The sequence below is a fragment of the Pocillopora verrucosa genome, chromosome 1 (genome assembly GCF_036669915.1).
Source record: "Pocillopora verrucosa isolate sample1 chromosome 1, ASM3666991v2, whole genome shotgun sequence".
In the NCBI taxonomy this organism is placed as follows: Eukaryota; Metazoa; Cnidaria; class Anthozoa; order Scleractinia; family Pocilloporidae; genus Pocillopora; species Pocillopora verrucosa.
Window position 1 is genome coordinate 2,210,726 of NC_089312.1, and position 23,582 is coordinate 2,234,307.

Consider the following 23,582-nt stretch of genomic DNA (forward strand, 5'->3'; position numbering starts at 1 on the left):
TACAAACGATGTCTTGTTCATTTGATCAGCCGCAGGCAATATTGCGTGAGTGAAAACAGACGTGGCGCTTCCTCAGTTCGCCGGTGTTTTGATTGTTGATAAGCATTTCATTTACAAGCAAATTATGTTCGCAATCAGTTCTTGCTTGGAGTCATGAAGGAGCCCAGGTGTGTTTATTCACCTAGCTTCGTAAATAATTCTTGTTATTGCGGCAATCGTTTTGTAATATCCCCGATTAGGACAGAAATACAGAATGGTCGGCCGGTAAGTTTATTTTTTTGTACCTTTAGATACAATATTTTGAGCTTATTACAGAGTATTATTGATAACAATATTCATGTAAGGGAAGTTCGGTAGTGCGATTCAGCCATGTTTGAGGTTAGAGAGGATGTGGCTTCCTCTATCGATAATTTTATATCCTTTCTGGCGTGAATTCTGTTTGTATGATTAAGAAAAAAAAATTCTATACGTCCATGTGCTTGTAGCGTGCATTCGGTATATATATTGAGGTAGCTTTTATACTGCCACTCCTGATCACTCAAACTTTTTTGATCACAAAAATCACGAAATTCCAATTCGTTGGATTTCGTGTTTTCTTTGAAGACCTCTAATCAAAAGTCAAAATGCAAAACAGAAAGGAAAGAAATATTTCCTAGAGAAATCTCATTTTGGGTTATTGTATGAATTAAATGTCGAGGTGGATGAGATCATTGTGAAGATAAATTGATTTTAAAGTGGAGAGAAAATTAACTGAGTACATTTTTCCTTTCTTTGGGCATTTGACATGCATTTGAAAAATCATAAAGGTCCCCTCTCAAACTGAAATATTCTAGAATATTTTTGGAGCTTTAAGTTGATAGGTACTTAATGTTTGTGGTGCTTTTGTGTTGGAAGGGGGAAGAAGAATTACAAGATAATTCGGTTTTATCAACATGATGTAAATTGGCCTTCATTAGGAGTTTCTAAAGCCAATGTTTCAAAACCCAGGTTTTTGTCAGAGCATATCACAAAGGGCTAGAACCCAAAAACCATAATTAGCTTAAGAAACTCTTTACGGTGGCCTATTAACATTATCAACTCAATTGAGAACACTAAATTATCTTGTAATTACAGAATCATTTCCCTTGTCACAATAACTTTTTATTCATCTGATAAGATACAGTATAAACAATTTTGTTCTTTTTTGTTCATTAGGATCTCAATACGATGGACCAGTCTTCCTTCTTTTCTTAGACCAGGAATAATATCATCCTCCTCAGACAGTACATGTTCTTGTACAAGAAGACTATTCTCTCACATGTGTGGACTACAAAAAGACTTGCTGCGAACTTTTATTTTTCTAGCTGTTATTTTTATCATTGTTTTACTAGGAACTCTTTTTCTTGTGGGTAATGTGAATTGGTATGGTAACAGAACTAGACGCTTTGCGTCAACAGATTTTTATGAACATGGAGCTGATTCTCACCATCATTATGGCATTGTCATTGACTGCGGAAGTAGTGGATCTCGTGTGTTTATTTATTACTGGCCACCTCACAATGGCAATCCAGATGAGTTGCTACAAATTAAACAAATGAAAGATACCAGGGGAAATCCAGTCAGAATGAAAATCAAACCAGGTATAATCTTCAGGACTGATCCTATGAATTACATCTGCAGTATTAGTTCTCCATGCCTGCTGGTATTTAGATGCACCCTTCCCTAGGCCCAGTAAAAAGAAATGGTATTAGGACCAAGTGGAGAGAAATTGAGGTTGTAATTGGGTAAATTATTTCATATTGGCTGAGCATGTAACGCAAGGCTGGTTTGAAATTATGAGCGCAATCACCCCTGAATTATGTGACACAAAGTCTGTTTACCAATTCATTGTGTCAATAAAAGATGTAAATAACTCAGCGGAGAAAAATGTAATGCAAAAGCACCTACCCTCTTATTGATACCCAATAATGGTCATTGGACCAGTTAGTTTTTCCTTTTTATTCTCATCACTTGTCTGTTTGACATTGTATTGATATTGTAAGGAGAAATTCTATCTTGGTCACTCATGAGAGTTTAAGGTTCAATTTATGTTGCTATCACTTATGGACTCTTTAAAACTTTGATTTCAGGGATCTCTAGTCAAGTTCATCGGCCGTCAGATGCATCATCCTACATTGATCCTCTTCTATCCTTTGCTGCACAACAAATTCCTGAACACAAGCACAAAGAAACACCTCTTTATATCCTGGCTACAGCTGGCATGCGAATGCTTTCTGTTGCTGATCAAGAAGCTATTTTAGATGACTTAAGAGTGGATGTTCCTTTGAAATACAATTTCCATTTCACATCTTCTCATGTTGAGGTCATCACAGGAAAGCAAGAAGGTACATGAGGATGTATATTTAGTCAAATAACACTGTACTTAAAGAATTTTGTAATTGTTTTGTTGTCAGTAATGTACAAAGTTCATCTTGCATGCCATTGCGCACTGAATTACAGGTCTAGTAAAAACATAATCTGCCAAAGTGGTTTTCCAAATCAATCTAGAACAAAGCAATTACAAAATTATAACCCATTATTATAGTATCTTTATAAAATTATTGGGGGGAATGGTAACCAAGTTACAAGCTTAGTCCTCTGGAGGGTCTTGACAATTTGCTCTAGCGAGATCAAACCCCAACAGTAATTGATAGCTTCCCAATGTATGAAATGAGTTGGTCTTTTGCTGTGTAGTCTTTTGTAGTGGATCTAGTGCATTAAGCTGCATTAGTGTTGCACAAGATCATTCTCTGAACAACATTTTCCACACCAGTTTAGGTTTAACATGACTAGTCTTTTCTTCGGTCACCTTGATAAAAAACGACATTTTCATGGCAAAGCTTGATGAAATTTTCTAGTGTGGACAACTTGAAAAGCAAATTTTGATTTTGAATTGGAAGACTTTAGTTACTTTCAACTCTTCTCTAAACCACAGTGTAAAAAATCATGCTTATGTGTGAAAGATGAGCAAGTCATCAGTTTTTGGTTATTGAATAATACTTTGAGGTACTGCATATCTTATTTCACAGGAATTTATTCATGGATTGGAGTCAACTTTGAGTTGGGAAGATTTGATCATTCACATGATAGCCAAGGTATTTTACTTACCAGTACTGTAGATGGCATAATTTTTCAGGTTTTTATTCCAACAAATTAAATCTATGGCTAGATGAATGAGTAATGACCTCATAAGAAATTTCAATAACTCTTTATATCCCAGTATCAGTGTTTATTTTCTCCTTACTTCTCTCTATAAATTTCCTTGTGTACTGATAGGGGTAATTCATTTAACAATCAATGCTTCATAGGTAATGGTAATCATTTCCTTTATTCTCTCAATCTTAATGCATGATTCAGGTGTGTTACTGTAAAAAGAAACTAGATTTTGGTCACTCTTAGGGTTTTTAAGGGATAATGATACACTGTAATGTGAAACAAAGGGATCAATTACATTATGATTTTAATTTTAACAGAGTCACCACTGAACAACAGTGTATCAGAAGTTAGCCGTAAAAGTACAGTGGGGTCTCTTGACATGGGTGGAGGCTCTGCACAAATTGCATTTGAAGTTGGGAAGTCTGTAAGTACCCAGAGGATAACAACATGACGATAATGATATTAGTGATAGTTTAGTTAGTTATCTCAATCTTAATTAACCCTTTAACTCCCACAAGTGACCAAGAAAGAATTTCTCCTTACAATATCAATACAATAACAACCAGATAGGTGATGAGAATAAAGAAAAATATCCAATACTAAATTCCTTGAACTGATATTGTAAGAATTGTATGATTGACAGTACAGAGAATTACAAATTTGATCTGGGAGTTAATGGTTAAGTGACCAACCTGCCTAATACACTAGCTATGGCTGTTTGCAAGTCAGTCAATGTAATATTGATAATCTGAAAATGGAATTTAAAAAGTGTAAAAGGAGTGAAAAATAAAAGATTTGATGAAGATAATGGAAGAGGTGACTAAATTCACTTCTAAGAAAATTTTCATGATTCACGCACGAACTCACTAAAATGACTTACGATATGCTTTGTAAATAATTGTGGACTATGAAGTTGATTTGATTGAAGAGGTAAGATAAGGAAACTAGCGTATAACATTCCTCTGTGTTTTAGGTATGGGTTCCATCAGAGTTAAGTGCGCAAGTCAACCTGGGTTGTGACTCCCACAAAACTACACACAATTACCATCTCTATGTTGCTACGTTCCTTGGGTTTGGAGGCAATGCTGCTAGAGACAGATTCACAAAGCTTGTCATCACCAAGAATAGAACATTGAGCATTGATGAGTAAGTAATTATTCCAAGAGACAAAGTAAACGAGGAAAGTAATCGTTTCATGTTGTCCTCAAGTAGCATCTTAAAATGGTATAATGGTTTCTTACGAGGCCTTTAGCTATTGAAAAAATCAGTAAGCGAATTGAAAACAAGTTTGCAAGCTTTCAACTACTCAGATCCCTGATGATATCGTGGATCGGTGAAAGCTCCGAGACTTGCATAACTCATTTTTACTTTTTACAGTTGTTAAAGTCTTACTAGAAATTTCTGTGCCATATAGGGGGGAAAGTTGAATCTGGGCTTTTATCCAAGTGCTGTAAGAAACAATGAGCAGTATTGCCATAATTTCTTTTGGCTGAAACACGAGTCCACTCCAGGTCCTTAACTTCTCCCAAAGGTTTGCTTATTGGTAGGGCGCGGCATTTGGTGAATAAAAATTTCTTCAAAGGAGAAAAAAAATAATGAAGTAGCGGTTACGGCTGGAACTATGAAGTCTGCTCGAACGCAGACTTCTCGGTCTGCAATCCAGTGCGTAAAGGTCTTTGCGACTTTGAAGTTTTAGCTTGTTTATGTCTGATCTTTCTATGAGAGTCTCAATGGGTTGATGGCTTGTACGGCTAACGTTCAACAATAAAAATTAAACGATTAATTTTTTTACGACTAACGGTTAAATTTTGTCAATTTTTACGCCTAACGGCTAAATGTTTGGCCGTTTAGGGCTAACAGTTAACCCCAACTTCTACATTTCAACATTCAACGGGCTATATCTCTAAACTTGTCGAACACACCTTGCCTTTCTTTATTCAGTGTTTTGTTCTTTCTCCAACCTGATGTAAAAAGTTTTCCAAACCCTCACTTCACAGAGGCTTTCTCTAAAGTGACGCGCCAAAAAAAGTTTTGATTTAATGCGTCTCTCTTGCATTTCATGTATCACATGTACCACATCATTATTCTCTTTGCATACACAGCACATCTGGTGCGTATCTCGATCCATGTTTACCCGCTGAATGCACAGAGCAAGGAACTTACAAGGGAAAGAAATACAACTTCCTTGGAACAGGAGAATATATCAAATGTAAAGAACTGATTCTTCCACTACTGAACCGCACCAGACCCTGCCCAAAAAAGCCCTGTTCGTTTAACGCTGTCTATCAGCCTCGTATTGATTACGAGACCGTAGAATTTTACGGATTCTCCGAGTATTGGTATTCAATGCATGATGTCTTGAGAATCGGGGGACAGTACAGTGCGAGTAGCATGAGGCAAGCTGTAGAGGTGAGATTTTCGATTCTTAGCAAATCCTAAACGTCTACCGACACAACACAGCGGTCATACGTTGGGCATGCGCGAGATGATTAATTCTAGCCGGCCGCGCGCCAATTCCCCGCGCAAAATTTCAAAGCTTAAAATGAGAAACAACCGCTGTCTCGCAAAATAAATGGAAGAAGATTGATACGTTCCTAGAAATCTGTAAAAGGAAAGCTCAAGACTTTTCGAAGATAAAGTTCATTCAAGTACGAGTAACCTGTTAATTTACCATTCTGTTTGGAGCCTTACAAAAATCTTTTTGCACTTCTAAAACACGGTGACTTACTGGCTTGTGCGGTTGTTTTTATCTCGTGTGAGACAATTCGGTTCTGACACCGTGAAGCACGTTACCGACATTACCTCAGTAGTCCGTACAACCGCTGTGTTTCGTTTACCGTACCAATTTCTGAGAGCTTTTATATTCAGCTGTAAAATAGGGACCAGTATGTTAGTGTCTTCATTACAGTTCTTACGACAAAGCTTGTCGACTATTAAACTGACTTTTTTCGATACCATTTCAGGAATTCTGCAGTACACGTTGGTCTACTCTCGTGTCACGCCATTCTAAAGGCCTCTACCCCTTCGCAGATGATCACAGGCTCAAGTAAGACAGTTTATTCGCAACGTTCGGGGTTTAACTCGCCGTAATTCGTAAAAAAACCCCAAGTAATCGCAAGGGTCAATCAGAACAACAGAAAATAAAACATGAAGCCAATGAAAACTCAAGGCTTAGACCTGCGCCGTAAGCGCGGAAAACGAAAGCGACTAAGGCGCCATCGGTTTTGCATTTGATTGGTTTATATAGAGATGTGATTTTTCTGGACCAATCACGAAGAGACTCGAAGAAAAATCCCGGATTAATTACAAACCAACTGCACGCCTCTAGGCGCCCGATATCATACACCTCTTAATCAGCTACCATAGTTTCAGTAGCCTCAATTTACTTGAAGCTGTGCGGAATTAAGTCGAATATTTTTATAGACTGATTATTATATAAATGAGCGTTACTTTCTTTGAACAGTTAATTTGATGATGATGAACTGTATTTTGTGAAGGTTTCAGTGTTTCAAAGCAGCTTGGATGACCACAGTTCTTCACGAAGGCTTTAAGTTTCCTCAAAACTACAGCAATTTACGTTCTGCCTTCTACATTCGCGGTAAAGAGGTGCAATGGACACTCGGTGCTATACTTTATCGGACAAGATTTCTCCCTCTAAGGTAAGGCAACAAAGTTCCGCTCAGTTTGAAAGTTTGTTAGTTTTTAGCCATTCGGTAATGTCGCTCATGATCTGTTGACTAAACGAACGGCTGATGTGAGTGACTAACGACTAACGACTCGCTACAAGCCAGGGAAAACGCGTGCTACCAAGTTGCAGTTGATTGGTTTATCATTTGATTGGTTAGAATGTGGCGCGAGCTTCTTGACCAATCACAGATCGAAGTAGAGCGAAACGATTTCAATCTCAAATTGCTTCCAACACTCCTTTGAAAATTGCTTTCGTCCACAGTGGTTTCATCATAACACCGTTTTGTTTTAAATTTACAGGGAAGTCCAGTTACACTCGCAGTACAAGAGCTCTTACCACGCTTTCTGGAGTTACGCCAGTGACCTTCAATTCCGCATAATTCTCCTCGTGTGTAGCATCACAGTCTTAGCCGCCATATTGCTCTACTGCCGGCGTCTACGGCGCATGAGCAAGAATTCTAGTATCTGGCATTTCGATTCATCGCCTGTGCTTTACAAAGTCGATGTGATACCCAGTATTGAGAAGATTCCAATGATATGACATAACGTGGACTGGTATAGAAGGCCATACTAACATAAAGAAATTATGAAAATGTAGATCATTGTACAAAGGAATTACAAAGAGTTATTAAACCTGGTGAAAGAAAACGCTGAAAAAAGACGATAAAATTCTTCCATTATTTTCGTTTCAACTTGTCTCTTTAAATAAAATGATATATTAGCACAGGGTTTCTCCCAATTATAATGATTAGATTTTAGGAGAGAAAAGTTATTATGGCCAAACACCTCCCCCCTTCTTCCCTTTCCCCCCTCCCTCCCCCCCCCCTGTCTCTTCACCAATCCCGACAGTGCCTATCATAGGCTAAGCTTCCTCTCTTACGGGCTCAGTCATATGCGAACGGTCCTACCCCCCCTTCCCACAAAAAGGTTTTCCTCTATACTGAAGTATATTCGTGCAGAATATGAGGAAGCGAACCTCAGAGCTCTGATGCTCTACCATTGAGCCACAGGGACTACGGTGAGAGGGGCCCATTACGAAGTTCAGATAAGAAGTAGTTCTTGATTATCAAAAAAATTCTCCCTGTCAGAACTGTGAAAAATGTAATTGAAACAGTATGGAGAATATGCCCACTAATTTTAGGGTGCGAATGATCCGTCCTGAGACGAAGATCATGAGAAAAATCGAAATCGGAGCCCATTTCTCTAGCACTACCGGCCTTGAACATTGGTTCAGGTCGAAAGACTTCTGAAATGAGTGGCGTTATCGGCTTTTTTCAAAACGATTCCTTTTCACCCCACATTTAATGTGGCTCCTGAATTGAACGATATAGTTACCATCATGAGAGCTTGAATCTTTTCAATAACGTGGTTGCTGTGGCGAATTTGTTAGTTGTAATTTATAAGTTCTTCCACATGTCAAGCAAAGAAATCAGTGTTTAATACGGTTTAACTGAGAGACATAATTGAACGAGCACACTTGATGAAAGTAATAAAGAAAATTAGAGATTGAATAAATTCTTTATCTTCCCTCCGGCACAGAGATATCGTTACTAAAAATATGCTCAGGAATCATTAGCGTGAGGTCATTCGAAAGCAGCGCGCAAAAAGAGGCATCAGTGCGTTTGTCTCATACTATCGTCGTCATTTATCGATGCATGATTTCATTTCGAAATTGTACTACATTCGTTTTGAAAAAATATTGTCAGTTTAAATGTCATTCAGAAATGGACAACGTCTCTGTATGAGATGAAAGACTTCCTTGTGGAATAAGTTCTTGACAAATTATCATTAACATAAGTTGTTTAGTCTTCCGTGTCTTGCCCTTTTCTCGTTTGGCTGAGGCGTAAACAAATAATTTTGTATTTAAAACGTTCTCTTTTAAATCTGTTCAGGCATTCAATGAATAAAGAAAAGGAAGTAAAATGTTCCGATTACTTTTTGCATTGATTTGCGTTTTCATCTTGGGTTTTCATGTAACCTCACAAAGCAAATCAAGCAAACAGGTAAATATACTTATATTGAGTTATGATCAAAACTCGGGGTAACGTCTCGTACTTTTGTGAACGACTAAAATTCTTATAATTTCAATACTTATGGCTAGATTTAAGATTTCGCGGACCTTTACTTATTCATCTAAATACAGTAAAGGTTTCTGTGGAAGGAAAAGAAAACCAAAAAGTAAACTGAAAAACCAAATAATCTAGCTAAGCGGTAGGTTTTGCCATTTTTTCTCGTTCATGTCAACAATAAACAAACATTTTGCATTCAAAGTGTTTATTTCATTTCGTTTTATTTAATAATAACGACACATTTCTGAGAAGAAGAAGCAACTAAACATGTTCCGCTTACTTTTTGCGTTCATTTTCGTTTTTGCCGTGAATTATAGTCCAACTGCCCTGGCCAAGTCGGTAAGTTTGCCTCTGTTTTTTTTATTCGATATCACTGAAGCACATTCAGTTTCGTTGATTGAGAGAATTTTCCAAGCCGAAATTGTTTCGTTTGATTCAAGTCGACGACTAGCAGTTCTAGATCGATAGGGAAATCGTGAATTCAGAAGTTGATCGATATGAATTTTAGTTTCGTTTTTGCCGTGAATCGTAGTGCAACTGCCCTGGCCAAGTCGGTAAGTTTGCCTCTGTTTTTGTTATTCGATATCACGAAAGCACATTCCGTTTCGTAGATTGAGAGAATTTTCCAAGCCGACACTGTTTCGTTTGATTCATGTCGACGACTAGCAGTTCTAGATCGGCATGGAAATCGTAAATTCAAAAGTTGATCGATGTGATTTTTTTTTCAGGATTCTGCGAACGGAACCCAACAAAACAAGTGTGGAAAGACGGATCCAAAGAAATGTCGCTACTGTCGCGACGGTATGGTCGGTCGAAAACAATTAAAAGTTTTTCACGAATCAATTTTTTTCTGGCGTTTTACACATTTTATACGCTGATATGACGTTTCAATGTTGGCGAAATATTTTTTCCTTCATCTTCAGGATAGAGACGGTCGGGATGGTCAAAATGGTGCAAGATAATTTATCAGTTTATCACTCACGATTCTGATATATTTTAAAGACATAAATCTTTCAATTGTACAATAGTCCAATATGTTTCGTGGTGCTTAGGTAGTTATTCAAAGGCAACAAAAACAATTATCAATTTCTACGGACTCAGTCCTTGTCCAAGAAATATTTTATCGAAGACTAAGGACTCGCAAAAAAAATATTTTTTCCTCTTTCTTTACTGAGGTATCCAAGGTCCGCAAGGCGTTCAGGGCATTCAAGGTCCACCAGGCGTCCAGGGCATTCAAGGTCCACCAGGCGTCCGAGGCAAAGATGGTAGCGACGGTCGAGACGGAAGAAACGGAGCCAAGGTTGGTGAAATATTTCGTTTTCTGGGTCCAGAAAAAGTGACAAAAATAGAGGAAAGAATGACTTAAGTTAAACCGCGTCGTTAGAATTGTAAAGCAAGGCCTGTTCCATTCAATGATACTCATCTCATCTGAGCTTACTGTTATTGTATACGTCAAAAATAAGTTCCATTGCTGATAAATCATTCAGGTTGAACTTACGATGCACAACTTCATCACATAATGAGATGAACATTTGGAATTTCTATTTTGTCAGGGTCAAAAAGGCGAACCCGGTCCGGCAGGTAAATCACCTCAAGGTGCAATCAAGTTTGGTGACACCGCTGCAAAATGTGCTATACAAAGTGCAGGTACTGTTCGTTACAATGCTTCCCAAAATGCTCTACAACTCTGCGATGGAAGCAATTGGTTGCCATTGGTGACTGGAGGAAAAGGGCACGTGTCTAGCAGACCTGGCCGTCATTGTTTGGATATCCTAGAATCAGGTAAGATTATAATTCCTGGAGGTTTCGAAGCTGATTGACCTTTAGAAGACATTAGGAGACGATCTCAAACCATTTTCATGGTCTGTTTAAGGTGGCAGTCGTGGTAGCGGACTTTACTGGATCGATCCAAACGGAGGCTCGACGGATGACTCGTTCCGGGCTTTTTGCGACATGGAGACTGAGAGCGGAGGTTGGACACTGGTTGCAACAAAGGTGTCCCCAAGCTTCCGCTTTATCAAAACAGTATTTTCAGCATCAGCAGCAAAAACCACGGACGCAGATGCAGCGAGTCACATTCATCCTGACATGGAGGACTGGGAAGAGGTCTTGTTCCGGTTTAAGGACGTCAATACCACCCGGGTTATTTACAACAGGAAGGCAGGCGCTCCAAATAAGGATAAAACAGACTTTGACAAGTTCTTAATGGGTACAACTTACAATACGATCAAGAACATCCACGGGTTTTACAAGTACAGTCTGGCAGATCAAAATAAGAGGAATCCCTCCTCTGGTTTTGCCACAATATCCAAGCTGTACTTTTATTCAAAATACGGAATATCTGAAGTTAATGATGGCACAGACAAGTGGATTAACATATGGAATAGTGCCCAAAGCTCAAACAACTTCGTCACTTCCGACGACCGCCTTGCGCGTGGTACCAAGTGTATCGCAGGCTACTGTTATCTGAACAAACCAATCTGGGTGATGGTGCGATAGAACGCGCTGTCAAGTTTCTACAAAAAACAGACAACAAAGCTTTGTTGTAGTTGTATCAAGAGCTAACTGGTATTGGATAATGTAAGCTTGGGGATTATATAAGGAGAATAAATACTGTTGAAACATTTCATTGGGTTTAACCAAATGTTCGGCGGTATTACGTTTTAAATCACATACCGGTTAAGTTATGTGCCATCTGGTTACATCAAATCAGGGAAAACGCAGTTCTTTCAGGGATTCTTTTGTTTGTTTGTTTTTTTTTCAATTTGGTTGAGTCGAACCCAACTTCAACTTTAATGAACCCGAATCATAATCCTACAGAAAGAATTGAATGCCTCCAAAGCGTTCCTTTTTTATTTTTTGATACTGTGAATCGATTGATAACGAGTTTACAAAATATCATGACAAAGTCTCATAAAAATTGAGGGTGTCCTCATTTCTGAAAGCATTCATCTTCTCGGCATACAACAGTTTTAACGTTGAGAAAGAAACTTAGATAAGCCAGTTGCTAAGTTTTAGTCTTTAACGTTTATTCATTTAAAGTCTGAAAACAGCCAAGGATATTTTATTGGCAACTAATTCATTGTATGACATAATTGGCATGAGGGACAATTCCCTAAAACTCTGATTGGTGCAGGACTACAACAGTGATGTGATCTGATTGGTGCGATAGACATGCTCTAATAAGCAATCTGATTGGTGCGAGAGACATACTGTAATGAGCAATCTGATGCGCGCGAGCAACATACCACTCTGTGAGGGAAAAAACTGAAAAAAAGGAGGCAGCTGGTAAGAAATCTCTAAATGCAGTTGATCACATGAATGCAACCCAAACCAATTAAAGGCCAAAAGCGACGGAAGAGAAGACCTGGGTTGAGTTAACAAAATGGAGGCCGCGTAGATGTATATTTGAAACCGACTTTAAGTTAATCTCTAAATAATACTGCTGCGAGGAGAATCTCTAAAAAAGAAGTGATAGAAGATAAGTGATTTTTTTCAGCGGGAATTATGTTCACTTGCCAAGTGAGTCACAGCAATGTTGGGGTTCCACGATGAACCGTGATCTCAAGCCCCCATCCTCGAATTAGAAAAGATGAGCCAAGTATAAGAGTTTAAGAACGAAAGGCACCAGTAGGCAGCTATTTAAAAAGGGTTGCGAGGCGTTTCTATGCTACCACTTTAAGAGCCCTTACACGCAACGACGACTCGTTAATTCTAAAAGTACAGATGCCGGCCAGGCGGTGTGCGCACTCTGATTGTGTTGCATCATGGTCATAAAACAAAAAGTGAGTCATTTGCATCCTGTCGCGGTCGAGTGAACATCTCCGGAGAAGACTTTTGCCTCCGAATTCGACCAAATTCGTCACGCTCAACGTTTGATAAAAAACGTATAGAGTGTCAAATATGCTTAAAGAATAGGTAATACCTAGAATGAGGTTTTGAGAAACGCATCTCTAGAGTTATTTTCTGCGAGAGAGACAGTATACTTGAAAAAAAAAAAAACAAAATCGCGCGCATACATGAAAATATTACCTTTTGTAACACAGTCTCATCCAGCTTAGCCAAACCTCAAGAACATACAGATGGGGAAATGACACCTTAAAACTAACCCTAATTATCACATCGCAAACGAAATTCATTAAAAGATATCCTAATAATAGCTAAGCTTTCAGGTCAGAAGATTTAAAAGCGCAAGCGAATGTCAGGAGTCGCACAAGCCTATCAACACCCTTTAACGATCGACTGCCTTTTGCTTTCCGACTTACCCGGCGTGTCGCCGTGTGCATTGTAGAGTTATTCATTGGTCAAGTGCGGACTCTTTTCATTGCTCTAGTTCAACTGTCCTTCATTCAACGATCAAGATAATAACTTTACCATACAACACTCGGGACTAGTTAGTTTGCTTTTACTAGGAAAGTAGATTTACATTTCAATTGAGTATACGATAGTAACGCTGAGTAATGTAACAATAGACCTTTTCTCGGCCATAATCAGTCTCAAACACATGAAACACATACACCGTTGGAAAGTGTTTGTTCAGAGCTGTCAAAGAAGGATCAAGGCGGCCATCCAAATCTTTGAAAGGCTCCAAACTACGACGTACCTTAAATTTGACCTTCTCGAAAACCGGTCTCAAATTGCATACTAAAAAAGCCGTGATTGCGTTTCTCCTTGAGAACCATAGAATACGCGACAAATACGTACAAAAAATACTTTCACCCATTTAGAATAAATCAGATTATATTTGCATATGGTAAAAAGAAAAATGAACGGTCTAACTGTTACGGAATGTTCGGTCAAAATCTGCCGATTTCTGCTGCTTTCACCCCATGCTGAAAATGGAGCTACCACAATGCAACGCAATCGGAGTGCGCACACCGCCTGCGTACATGCGTGACCTGTGCGTCACGCTATCCTTATCAAAAACTGTCGCATAGCATCAATCATTGTATTCCTTTAGTGGCACCGGAGACATAAGCTTTGTAAATATTTATACAAACAGTAATGTATATCGTGTGTTTTTGTTGGTTTTAATTCTTTTCTCATTGGAAGATATATTTCCTCGTCGTGGAAATATGCTGAACCAAATTAGCTTAGAGAGATATCGCCGGTCAAGTGCGCCATTCGAAAGCAGAGGTTTGGAGTATGAAAAGGGAAAAAGCAGACTTCTAAAACAAACAAACAAGAAACGATCATAACAAATTGTCTGAACCGCTCTCATGCCGTTTTTTCGCGTTCTGATGAGATGCAAATATTCAACTAACTTTGCATTCAAACTGCTCGTGTCTTGAAACTCTGCTTTTGTTCCAAAGAAACTTTCAACAAAAGAAGAGGAAGCCGAGATGTTCCGATTATTTCTTGCCTTAAGCTGCATTTTTATCCTGGGTACTTTTGCAGTCTCAAAGAACCAAACGGTAAGTGGGAATATTTTGTCAGTAAATACGAAGTCGTATCGTCTCTTTGTGGATGAATAAATGTTCTTAAATATTTATGCTGAACCCGGCAAGTTTATTTCTTAAACTCGTGCACTACACATTTTAGAATCGTACCACGTTGATCGAGAACCTCCCTTTTTAGGGCTCGAAGAATGGACCTCAGCAAAGTCAGTGTGCAAAGTCTGTTTCGAAGGACAGTTGTTCCTGCCGCGACGGTATGAACGTATCACAATTTGTTGAGTTTTAAATTGCACCCGACTGGAATTTGCTAAATCTTGATATTTCATATTTTTATTTTACATCAACGACCTTTTACACTTCTTTTTTCAGGTAGAGACGGCAGAGAGGGTCGAAACGGTATGTAATAGTTATAGTTAAAAGGTTTTTTGTAATAAACAGTGAATTACTTTAGCAGCCATAGCTGGGTGGGAGCGTTCTGCCAGCAATTCATTGTTAAGAACAGAGTCCACTTGTAGACGACTAGATATCTCCAAAAGGATAGTTAGAATGTTAAAATGTCTCTCGAAAATATGTTGTGCGTCATGAAATTCACTCATAGCAAATATTTTCTTGTCTTTGATCGAAGGAAGAGATGGCCGCGATGGACGCGACGGGAAAATGGGAACAAAGGTTGGTGTAAAGATACGAACAAAGAAATAAAGGAAAAACGCCACAACCCAAAACGGAAAAAAAGGAAAGAAAGACGAAGAGAATGTTCTATCAAATCGCAAACCACTTTCAATCTAAAGGAATATTGTTTACAGAATTCTGAAGTAAAATAAACGCGTTGGAGTTGAATCATATGCATATTTTGGGAAAATTTATCATGTTGCATGATTTTCTTCAGATTAAAGAGGACAGTAAGGGAAAGTGTTTAAAACTTCAAACTTTCTTAAAGCGGGCACCTATTGTATGTAGGGTACTTAAGAAACACTTTTTTTAAATTTTATTTTAGGGTGAAAAAGGCGAACAAGGTCTCAGTAAAGAAAGTGGAGGAAAAAGTGTTGTCAAGGTTGGTGACTCACTTGATTTTTATCACCAAAGCTCACAATTTTTTTGTAACACTGATTAGTAATAATCATCTCAGTCACAAGTGTTAACGAAAAGTTTCTTCTTTTCAGGGAGATAAAGGAGAACGAGGACCGAAGGGAAACGACGGAATGAACGGCTTAAAGGTTGGTGTTTAAATTTCTTACAAACTCAACTTCAAAACCACAGAAAGGACAAAATAATAAAACTCATTCGTAGAAGCAACAACCACTATGATTGTCCTCTGGTTAAAGGTTTAGCTATAAGGGTTGGTGAACCGTGGCCATTTTAAAGCATTGTCATGACTAAGCTGCGAGTAAAATTCTATGCCTACTGTCGCGCCACCACCAAAGAGTTCTGTGGCCATTGCTCAAATATCTTCGAAACCGATTTCTGTGATGTGCTTCGCTTTTTTTTTCATCATAAAATGAACACTTTTAATTTCTACTTTGTCAGGGTCAAAAAGGCGAAACCGGTCCGGCTGGTAAATCACATGGTGCCATCAAGTTTGGTGACACCGCTGAGAAATGTACTCTGCGAACTGCTGGCACCGTTCGTTACAATGCTTCCCAAAATGCTTTGCAGCTCTGCGATGGAAGCGCTTGGTTGCCACTTGTGACTGGAAAGAAAGGTCATGTGGCTAGTAGACCTGGCCGTCACTGTATGGATATCCTAAAATCAGGTCAAATTATAATTCTTTGAGGTTTCGAAGCTGATTGAGCTTTGAACGATATTAGGAGACGATTTCAAATGATCAGTTAATGGTCTCTTTTAGGTGGCAGTAATGGTAACAGACTTTACTGGATCGATCCAAATGGAGGCTCGACAAGTGACTCGTTCCAGGCTTTTTGCGACATGGACACTGAGAGTGGAGGTTGGACACTAATTGCCACGAAGGTGTCCCTAAGCTTCCTCTTCATCAAAACAACATTCTCAGCGTCAGCGGCAAAAACCACAGACGCAAATACAGCAAGTCACATTCACCCTGACATGGGGGACTGGGGAGAAGTTATGTTCCGGTTTAATGACGTCAACACTATCCGGGTTATTTATAACAGGAGGGCAGGCGCTCCAAATAAGGACAAAACAGAATTCGACAAGTTCCTGATGGGGACAACTACCGCGATAGCTAAGAACATCTACGGGTTTTACAAGTACAGCCCGACAGATCACAATAAGAGAAATCCCTCTTCTGGTTTTGCCACAATATCCCAGCTGGTCTTCAATTCAAAATACGGAATATCTGAAGCTCACGCTGGCTCAGACAAGTGGATTGACATGTGGGATAGAGCTGACAGCTCAAACAACTACGTCACTTCCGACGACAGCCGCGCGCGTGGTACCAAGTGTATCGCAGGCTACTGTTATCTGAACAAACCAATCTGGGTGATGGTGCGATAGAAACAAACTGTAGTTGAAAACAAAGGAAAGGCGCTGTTAAGTTTCTGTAAGGTGTAGGGATTTAAAAAAAAACTATATAAAGACAGTCAAGCTTTGTTGTAGTTGTACCAAGCGTTATGAAACGGTATCGGATATTGTAAGCTTGGTGATTGGATAAGGAGAATAAATACTGTTGAAACGTTTCCTTGATTCTAACAAAGATCAACTTCAGTCCATTTTTATTTTATTGTTTTCGGCTTTTTTTCGATTATGTGCATTTCAAAATGGGATTTTTTGCCTTTAACTGTTATCTGTTGATAACGCGTTTGCAAAATATTTTTTTTCAGTCTTATGGAAACTGAGTCCAGGAATAAAGTTTCACACTTTCCAGAAGCCGAAATAGAGAGAACATTAATAAAATAAGAGGTTTTCTGATCGACCACTTTAAAATCATATTCGTGCCTGGCATATATAGCTAAAACACCACTAAGATGAAAGGGGTACGCATAGTATTTGATTCATCGCCCAATCAGTGTCTGACGACTTTTCGGGCAAAGGCCCATATTTGTAACGAGTTTTAAGTAGCGGTGAAAATGAATGATAGTCTCCCAAATGCCTTGTTTCATGCTTAAGGCTAGTGGTTATTTTCTTGTATTGTAAAATTTTAAACAGAGTTTTTACTGTTTACGGTTTCCTTCCAAGATATAATTGAAATTTTGTCAAAAATTTGGTTTGTCTGAGTAAACTTCTGCTCAGAAAGGTTTCTTGTGTACATGTGGATGTAAGCAAGTACATGAAAGCACTGACATGAAAAATAATGCATTCGTATCCACGGGTCATAAGTTTTGGGTGCCCTGTGCAGAAAACCCGTTTTCCTTAACACTCATGGCACAAGGCCACGAAATGCGGCTCTGTTTCGTGTGAGGGAAACTCAGCGGATTGAAGCCTACATTTCCGTAAGCAAATGTCTTCTCGGTATGCAAAGGTTTTTAAACAGAAGAGGAAGTTTCCAAGCCATTTGCGCAGATTTTCCCGGCATTCATCTATCGTTGAAGAAGAGTTCGATATCTATTGTGTTCGAAAACCGAAAAAGTTACTTTGGATGTGATTCCACCATGGAACTTTGCCACTCACGTTAACTTTCAATTTTGCGCGCACGTACGACAACATCAAGCCTCAACTAGTCACATGGCAATATGTGTTTATCACTTAAATCTCTCAAACTACGTGATTAGCAATGAATTGTTTTCCCTGGGCCATGCTGGACTGTCAAGCTTCTGCAAAGTCCTCTTTGCCGTTCTGTCAAGGGCGTTTGGCGAGAATCAGTGCATGTTTCAGATGTCTAAAATCATTCAGTGAAACTGTAGAGATTAAAAGGAAAGCAAAACGCTCAGTCCACTGAAACTGGACTTCTTAATAATCTCAATTGGGATAATCATTTACACTCTCAGCATGAACCGGAAATATAATAACAGGTGTGGTTAAAGCTAGAGTGCAAAAATGTTCTTTGCCTTTAGCCTGACCTCGTTGCTAGTGTATGGTCCCTCGTCATCCCGAGCCAGTAAAGGAGATATAGGGAATGACTTAGGATTTAAACTTATCCTAATCTTAATCTTCGAGGACACTTTTGGAAACTGCAAAAGGAACTCACAACAGTGCAACCCACGCACCGTACATACACGCAAACGAAGAAAACAAAACGTTTCAAAAATTTGCTAAATGCATTCGTCGCTATGTTTACGCATAAGGCAAAAATATTGCCACCCCCTTTTCGAACAATGCCGGTGGGCAAAAACAGTCAAGATCTATTTCCTTTTAGATATGATCTGTTGCCCTTTGAGGGTAATTTAATCTTATTTATCTCCCCATGAGCGTTCGAAAAGAATCAGCTATTTTATTCAGATGTTGAAAATCATGTGATGCAACGAAATATTAGGGAAAGATAGGGAAAATTATTCATTTAGATGGCTTTTGTGTCAGCAAATTTCAGATAACAGTATAATTAATTTTAGTTACCGTAGTAGAAATAGAGCGTGAGAAAAAATAGCTCTTCAATGTCACGTTACACACGCATATCCGTATTTAGTTTGACCTAGCTGTTGACCAGAACGTAAATAATACATCACGTAGTTAACCATTATTAGGTATACAACACTAACGATAAATGATAGATGTGATCAGATCTTTGCTGGACAGGTTTTTCTTTGAACAACGTACTACGAAACAAGCAGTGGCCGGGGATAGTAGATCAGGAAAGCTAAAATGTTCCGATTACTAATTGTGTTGACCTCTGTTGTTGCCTTGAGCTCTTGTTCAACCCCACAGAATAAATTGGTAAGTTTGATTAAGTTGTGCAATATATTAGGACTGCAGAGCATAAAGTGTTTTTTCTTTCAATTTTATGGATTAATGACTGATTTCGCAATTCTTCTCCTCATATATTAAACAGTTTGGTTTGCATCTTACGTGTGGATTGGAATTTAGGGTTCTTTTCATGTAACACCTTATAGTTAAATCGATCGAGAATTCTGAATAGTGCATTGTAATTGTTTATGTTGATTACCGCAGGACTCTGGAAACGATGCACAACAAAATCACTGTGGAAAGTCTGATTCAAAGGAATGCTGTTGCTGTTGCTGTCGCGACGGTAATTACTGAACAGATGACGGAACAATACAACATTGAAATGAAAAGTCGGTTTTCACAATGATGACAACTTTCAAAAAATAACCTTCTTCATACCGTACAGCATTTGATGACATCTATGGACTGATTAATTGCCAAAGGTTAACTTTGCTGATCATTTCTTCTGGAGTCAAATTTCTGAGCCAAATTAGTTTCAGTTCATGAGTTAGAAATGCGTGCATCGGGGGCAGAAATAGTCTGCCACTTTGGCTTTATTTAAGTTTGTTAAAAGCAGTTCCTTAAATTTTTACTTAAGCCATTTAACCAAAGTATTTGTGTCGCTATAGGAGATATATTCAAATATAATATCCACAATATCGCAGAGTCAGTTAATTATTTTAATTATTTTTTATTTTAATTATGTTAATTATGCTATATATATATATATATGTTGCGATAGGGGGAAAAACAGAGAGACTATGCTTTCATCCCTAAAAGCCTGTTTCGTAAAATATATATACAATATAACTGCTTTCAATAAAGACTTTAGAGGATTCCAAGACAGGATAGTAAAACGTGATGTTGTCTTTTTGTGATGATTAATTATTAATAAACCCCACTCATCAATTTTTTTTGCATATGACGCATGCCCAGGTCCTCAGGGTATCCCCTTAATGGAGGTTCCATCGTGTACGAATTTCTTCACTTCCGGGTCACTTCTGATTGATAAGATTTTTTTTAAATTTTATCTTTTAGGTAGAGATGGTCGGGATGGTCACAATGGTATAAGAATGTTTTTTTCAATCGGACAGTAAATGATTTTTTTTTCTATTTTCCTATCATGATTAAGAAGCTTATAACCGAATGAAAAGGTAAGGTCGCACGGATAGTATTTGGCCAGAAGACATGGATAACATAAGCTCAGTTCCAACGTATTTTGTCCTATCATTTTTTCTCGCAAAAGAGATGTCCAAGATCGGCGACACAGGCTGTAAGTCAACCCGTTATCCTATGTCTGGCCAATCACACGTCAGTGTGAACGGAGCTATGCCGATAATATTATTTTATTTCAGTCGAACTCATCACTGTTCTAGAACTAGTTCTACTCCGCTGACAACCAAGGATATTTTTAAAAAATCAGCATCGCACTACCTTTTTTCTTTTTTTTCTTAGGTGTACAAGGTATTCAAGGCATCCGAGGTATTCAAGGCCCGCAAGGCGTCCAAGGTAAAGATGGCCGCGACGGAAGAGACGGGAGAAACGGAGCGAAGGTTGGTAAAAAAATACTAATTATTAAAATGAAAAAAGGAAAGAAGAGAGAGAAAGAACGTCCGAACATTTGGTTTGAGTGAGAGTCTAAGCTCTTGCATAGAAAATCGTATGAAATTAAGATCTATAATAATTATATTTCATATCTCATAATTTAAGTGAATCAGCATCTTTTTTTTTAAGGGGGGAGGGGGAGGGGTTATTGTTGAGGCCAAGCATCCATTTTCATGGCCGTTTACGACTCTTTGTCATAATCTTTCTCTCAATTTCTTCCAACCAACCCATTTTTGTCGACATAAATTTAACTTTACGAAACTGTTGTTCGCACGTTTTTGCTTCGAGGGTGAAAAAGGTGAGTCTGAGTCCGCTGGAATATGTGCAAGGAGTATCGCTGGTGCTGTTCGCTATAATGCTTCCCAAAATGCTTTGGAATGGTGCAATGGTAAAGCTTGGTTACCGGTGGTGATTGGCGGGAAAGGTCTCGCTGCTAATGAACCGGGACGTCATTGTCTAGATATTTTGAAGTCAGGTGAGTTTGAGATAAAGCGTCCTTGTAAAGAGAAAATAGAGAACTACGAATTTTTCCCTTCATTGTAACACATTTATAGTTTAGTCTAGGTTTTAAACTGATTTATGCTTCCTGCCCGCTTAAAATAAATAAACTGCCGATGTACGCTTTGTTTTCTGGAAATACAAGAGGAAACCAATAGGTCTCTTGGAACTCTCGTTGCCGATTATTTGTGAGCAACTAAATCAACTTACGTGAAATCTAGAAATCCTAATTTATTTTCAGCAAAGGTCGGGGCAGACTTGCGGCGTAATCCTCGACTCAAGAAGGGTCTAATTTAAACTGTAAGGTGTAACAGGGATTTATTTAGGCTTTCTTTCTGAAGGGTTCACTCACATGAAAACATGTCTGCACCTCAATAAAGTAATAGCATATAGTAATGATTTAATTTGGATATCTGTCAATTATCACACACATGCCACAGTTCGTGGGAGGGATACGGGCTGGAAAACCTTTGCAGTCTGGCAGCTGAAAAAAAGAGCTTCCAATCTGGCCTGTAATTGCATGTAGACGCCCCATATACAAGTGCCGTTTGTCATCTAATCTTCAGTACTGGAACAATAATCAGTCAGGCAAATTGCATCATATAATTTATTCCGGAGGGAAATCGATTTCTCGTTTAATCACTTTTTATTCTTCCAGGTCACGGTCGTGGTAACGGACTTTATTGAATCGATCCAAACGGAGGCTCGACAGATGACTCATTCCAAGCTTTTTGCGACATGGAAACCGAGGGCGGAGGCTGGACACTAATTTCCACCAAAGTGTCCTCAAGCTTCATCTTCATCAAAACAACGTTCTCAGCATCAGCAGCAAAAACTACAGACGCCGATGCAGCAAGTCACATCCACCCGAACATGGGGGACTGGGAAGAGGTCATGTTCCGGTTCAGTGACGTCAGCACCATCCGGGTTATTTACAATAGAAAGGCGATCGCTCCAAATAACGACAAAACAGACTTCGATAAGTTCTTATCGGGAACAACTCACAATCAAAACAAGAACATCCACGGGTTTTACAAGTACAGCCCGGCAGATAACAATAAGAGGAATCCCTCTTCTGGTTTTGCCACAATATCCAAGCTGCACTTCTACTCAAAATACGGAATATCTGAAGTTCATGATGGCACAGACAAGTGGATTAACATGTGGCATAGTGCCCAAAGCTCAAACAACTTCGTCACTTCCGACGACCGCCTTGCGCGTGGTACCAAGTGTATCGCAGGCTACTGTTATCTGAACAAACCAATCTGGGTGATGGTGCGATAGAAACAAACTGTAGTTGAAAACCAATAGAAGGCGCTGTCAAGTTTCTGTAAGATGTTAGGATAGAAGGGTAACTATGTAAGACAGCAAAGCTTTGTTGTAGTTGTATCAAGAGCTAAATTGTATTGGATAATGTAAGGTTGGTGATTGGATAAAGAGAATAAATACCGTTGAAAACATTCCCCGCTTTAACCAAATTTTCGGCGGTATTACGTTTTAAATCATATACCGGTCAAGTTATGTGCCATCTGATGAAACCAAATCAGGGAAAACACAATTCTTTCAGGGATTCTCTTGTTTTTCTCAGTTTAGTTGAATAGAACCCGACTTCAACTTTAATGAACCCGAATCATAGTCCTAAAAGAAGCACTGAATGCCTCCAAAGCGTTCCTTTTTTTTTTTTTTTTTCGGTATTACAAATCGATTGATAACAAGTTTACAAAATGTCATGACAAAGTCTCAGGAAAATTGAGGGTGTGCTATATTTCTGTAGGCACACATTTTCTCAGCATACAACAGCTTTAACGTTGAGAAAAAAAAATTCCAATAACGGTTATTCATTTGAAATCTGAAGACAGCCAAAGATGTTTTACTGGCAACTCAGTCATTGTATGGCATGATTGGCATGAGGTGCAATTCCCTGACACTGTGATTGGTGCAAGAATACACTAATGCGGCATTCTGATTGGTGCAAGAATACACCAATGCGGCATGATTAAAACGAGCAACATACCACTCTGTGGGGGAAAAAAACCCTCAAAGAAGGAGGAAGCGGGGAAGAAATCTCTGAATCCAGTTGATCACACAAATGCAACCCAAACTAATTAAAGGCCAGAAGCGACGGAAGAAAAGATCTGGGTTGAGTTAACAAAATGGCGGCCGCGCCGATGTATCTGTGAAACCGACTTCAAGGAAATCTCTAAAGCTAAAAAATTCTGCTGCGAGGAGAAACTCTAGAGAGTAGCGATATAAGAAAATTGACCTTTTTCAACGGGAATTATGTTCACTTGTCAATTTACAGAAATGTTTGGGCTCCACGATAAACCGTGATCTGAAGCCGCCATCCTCGAATTGGAATAGA

General features: G+C 38.8%; 4 protein-coding genes across 9 annotated transcripts; all 4 read left to right on the top strand.

The window, feature by feature from the left end:
* Positions 1-21: 21 nt before the first annotated feature.
* LOC131781369 (ectonucleoside triphosphate diphosphohydrolase 4) lies at positions 22-7,525 on the top strand. The gene is made up of 10 exons (XM_059098016.2): positions 22-264; positions 1,195-1,619; positions 2,109-2,363; positions 3,048-3,113; positions 3,492-3,598; positions 4,148-4,320; positions 5,277-5,583; positions 6,138-6,220; positions 6,672-6,833; positions 7,162-7,525. Exons 1-10 carry the CDS (start codon positions 254-256, stop codon positions 7,400-7,402), a joined length of 1,830 nt encoding a protein of 609 aa, XP_058953999.2. The 5' UTR covers positions 22-253; the 3' UTR covers positions 7,403-7,525.
* A 1,201-nt stretch (positions 7,526-8,726) lies between these two features.
* On the top strand, positions 8,727-11,559 carry LOC131781877 (uncharacterized). 6 transcript variants are annotated; one of them, XM_066171396.1, is made up of 5 exons: positions 8,727-8,864; positions 9,659-9,731; positions 10,106-10,230; positions 10,484-10,712; positions 10,804-11,559. In XM_066171396.1, the coding sequence occupies exons 1-5, from the start codon at positions 8,784-8,786 to the stop codon at positions 11,427-11,429; spliced, it is 1,134 nt and encodes a 377-aa protein (XP_066027493.1). In that variant the 5' UTR covers positions 8,727-8,783; the 3' UTR covers positions 11,430-11,559. The 6 variants fall into 6 exon arrangements, with proteins under 6 accessions (XP_066027493.1, XP_066027495.1, XP_066027502.1 ...); XM_066171398.1 differs by having other exon boundaries at positions 10,115-10,230; XM_066171405.1 differs by lacking the exon at positions 8,727-8,864 and adding an exon at positions 8,926-9,269.
* A 2,664-nt stretch (positions 11,560-14,223) lies between these two features.
* LOC131781837 (uncharacterized) lies at positions 14,224-16,959 on the top strand. Its single transcript, XM_066172449.1, has 8 exons — positions 14,224-14,344; positions 14,508-14,580; positions 14,696-14,722; positions 14,952-14,995; positions 15,321-15,377; positions 15,487-15,540; positions 15,851-16,076; positions 16,170-16,959. The coding sequence occupies exons 1-8, from the start codon at positions 14,273-14,275 to the stop codon at positions 16,793-16,795; spliced, it is 1,179 nt and encodes a 392-aa protein (XP_066028546.1). The 5' UTR covers positions 14,224-14,272; the 3' UTR covers positions 16,796-16,959.
* Positions 16,960-18,932: 1,973 nt separating this feature from the next.
* On the top strand, positions 18,933-22,629 carry LOC131781586 (mannose-binding protein C-like). Its single transcript, XM_059098283.2, has 6 exons — positions 18,933-19,108; positions 19,343-19,421; positions 20,156-20,182; positions 20,573-20,670; positions 21,011-21,197; positions 21,879-22,629. The coding sequence occupies exons 1-6, from the start codon at positions 19,037-19,039 to the stop codon at positions 21,905-21,907; spliced, it is 492 nt and encodes a 163-aa protein (XP_058954266.2). The 5' UTR covers positions 18,933-19,036; the 3' UTR covers positions 21,908-22,629.
* The last annotated feature ends 953 nt before the right edge of the window (positions 22,630-23,582 follow it).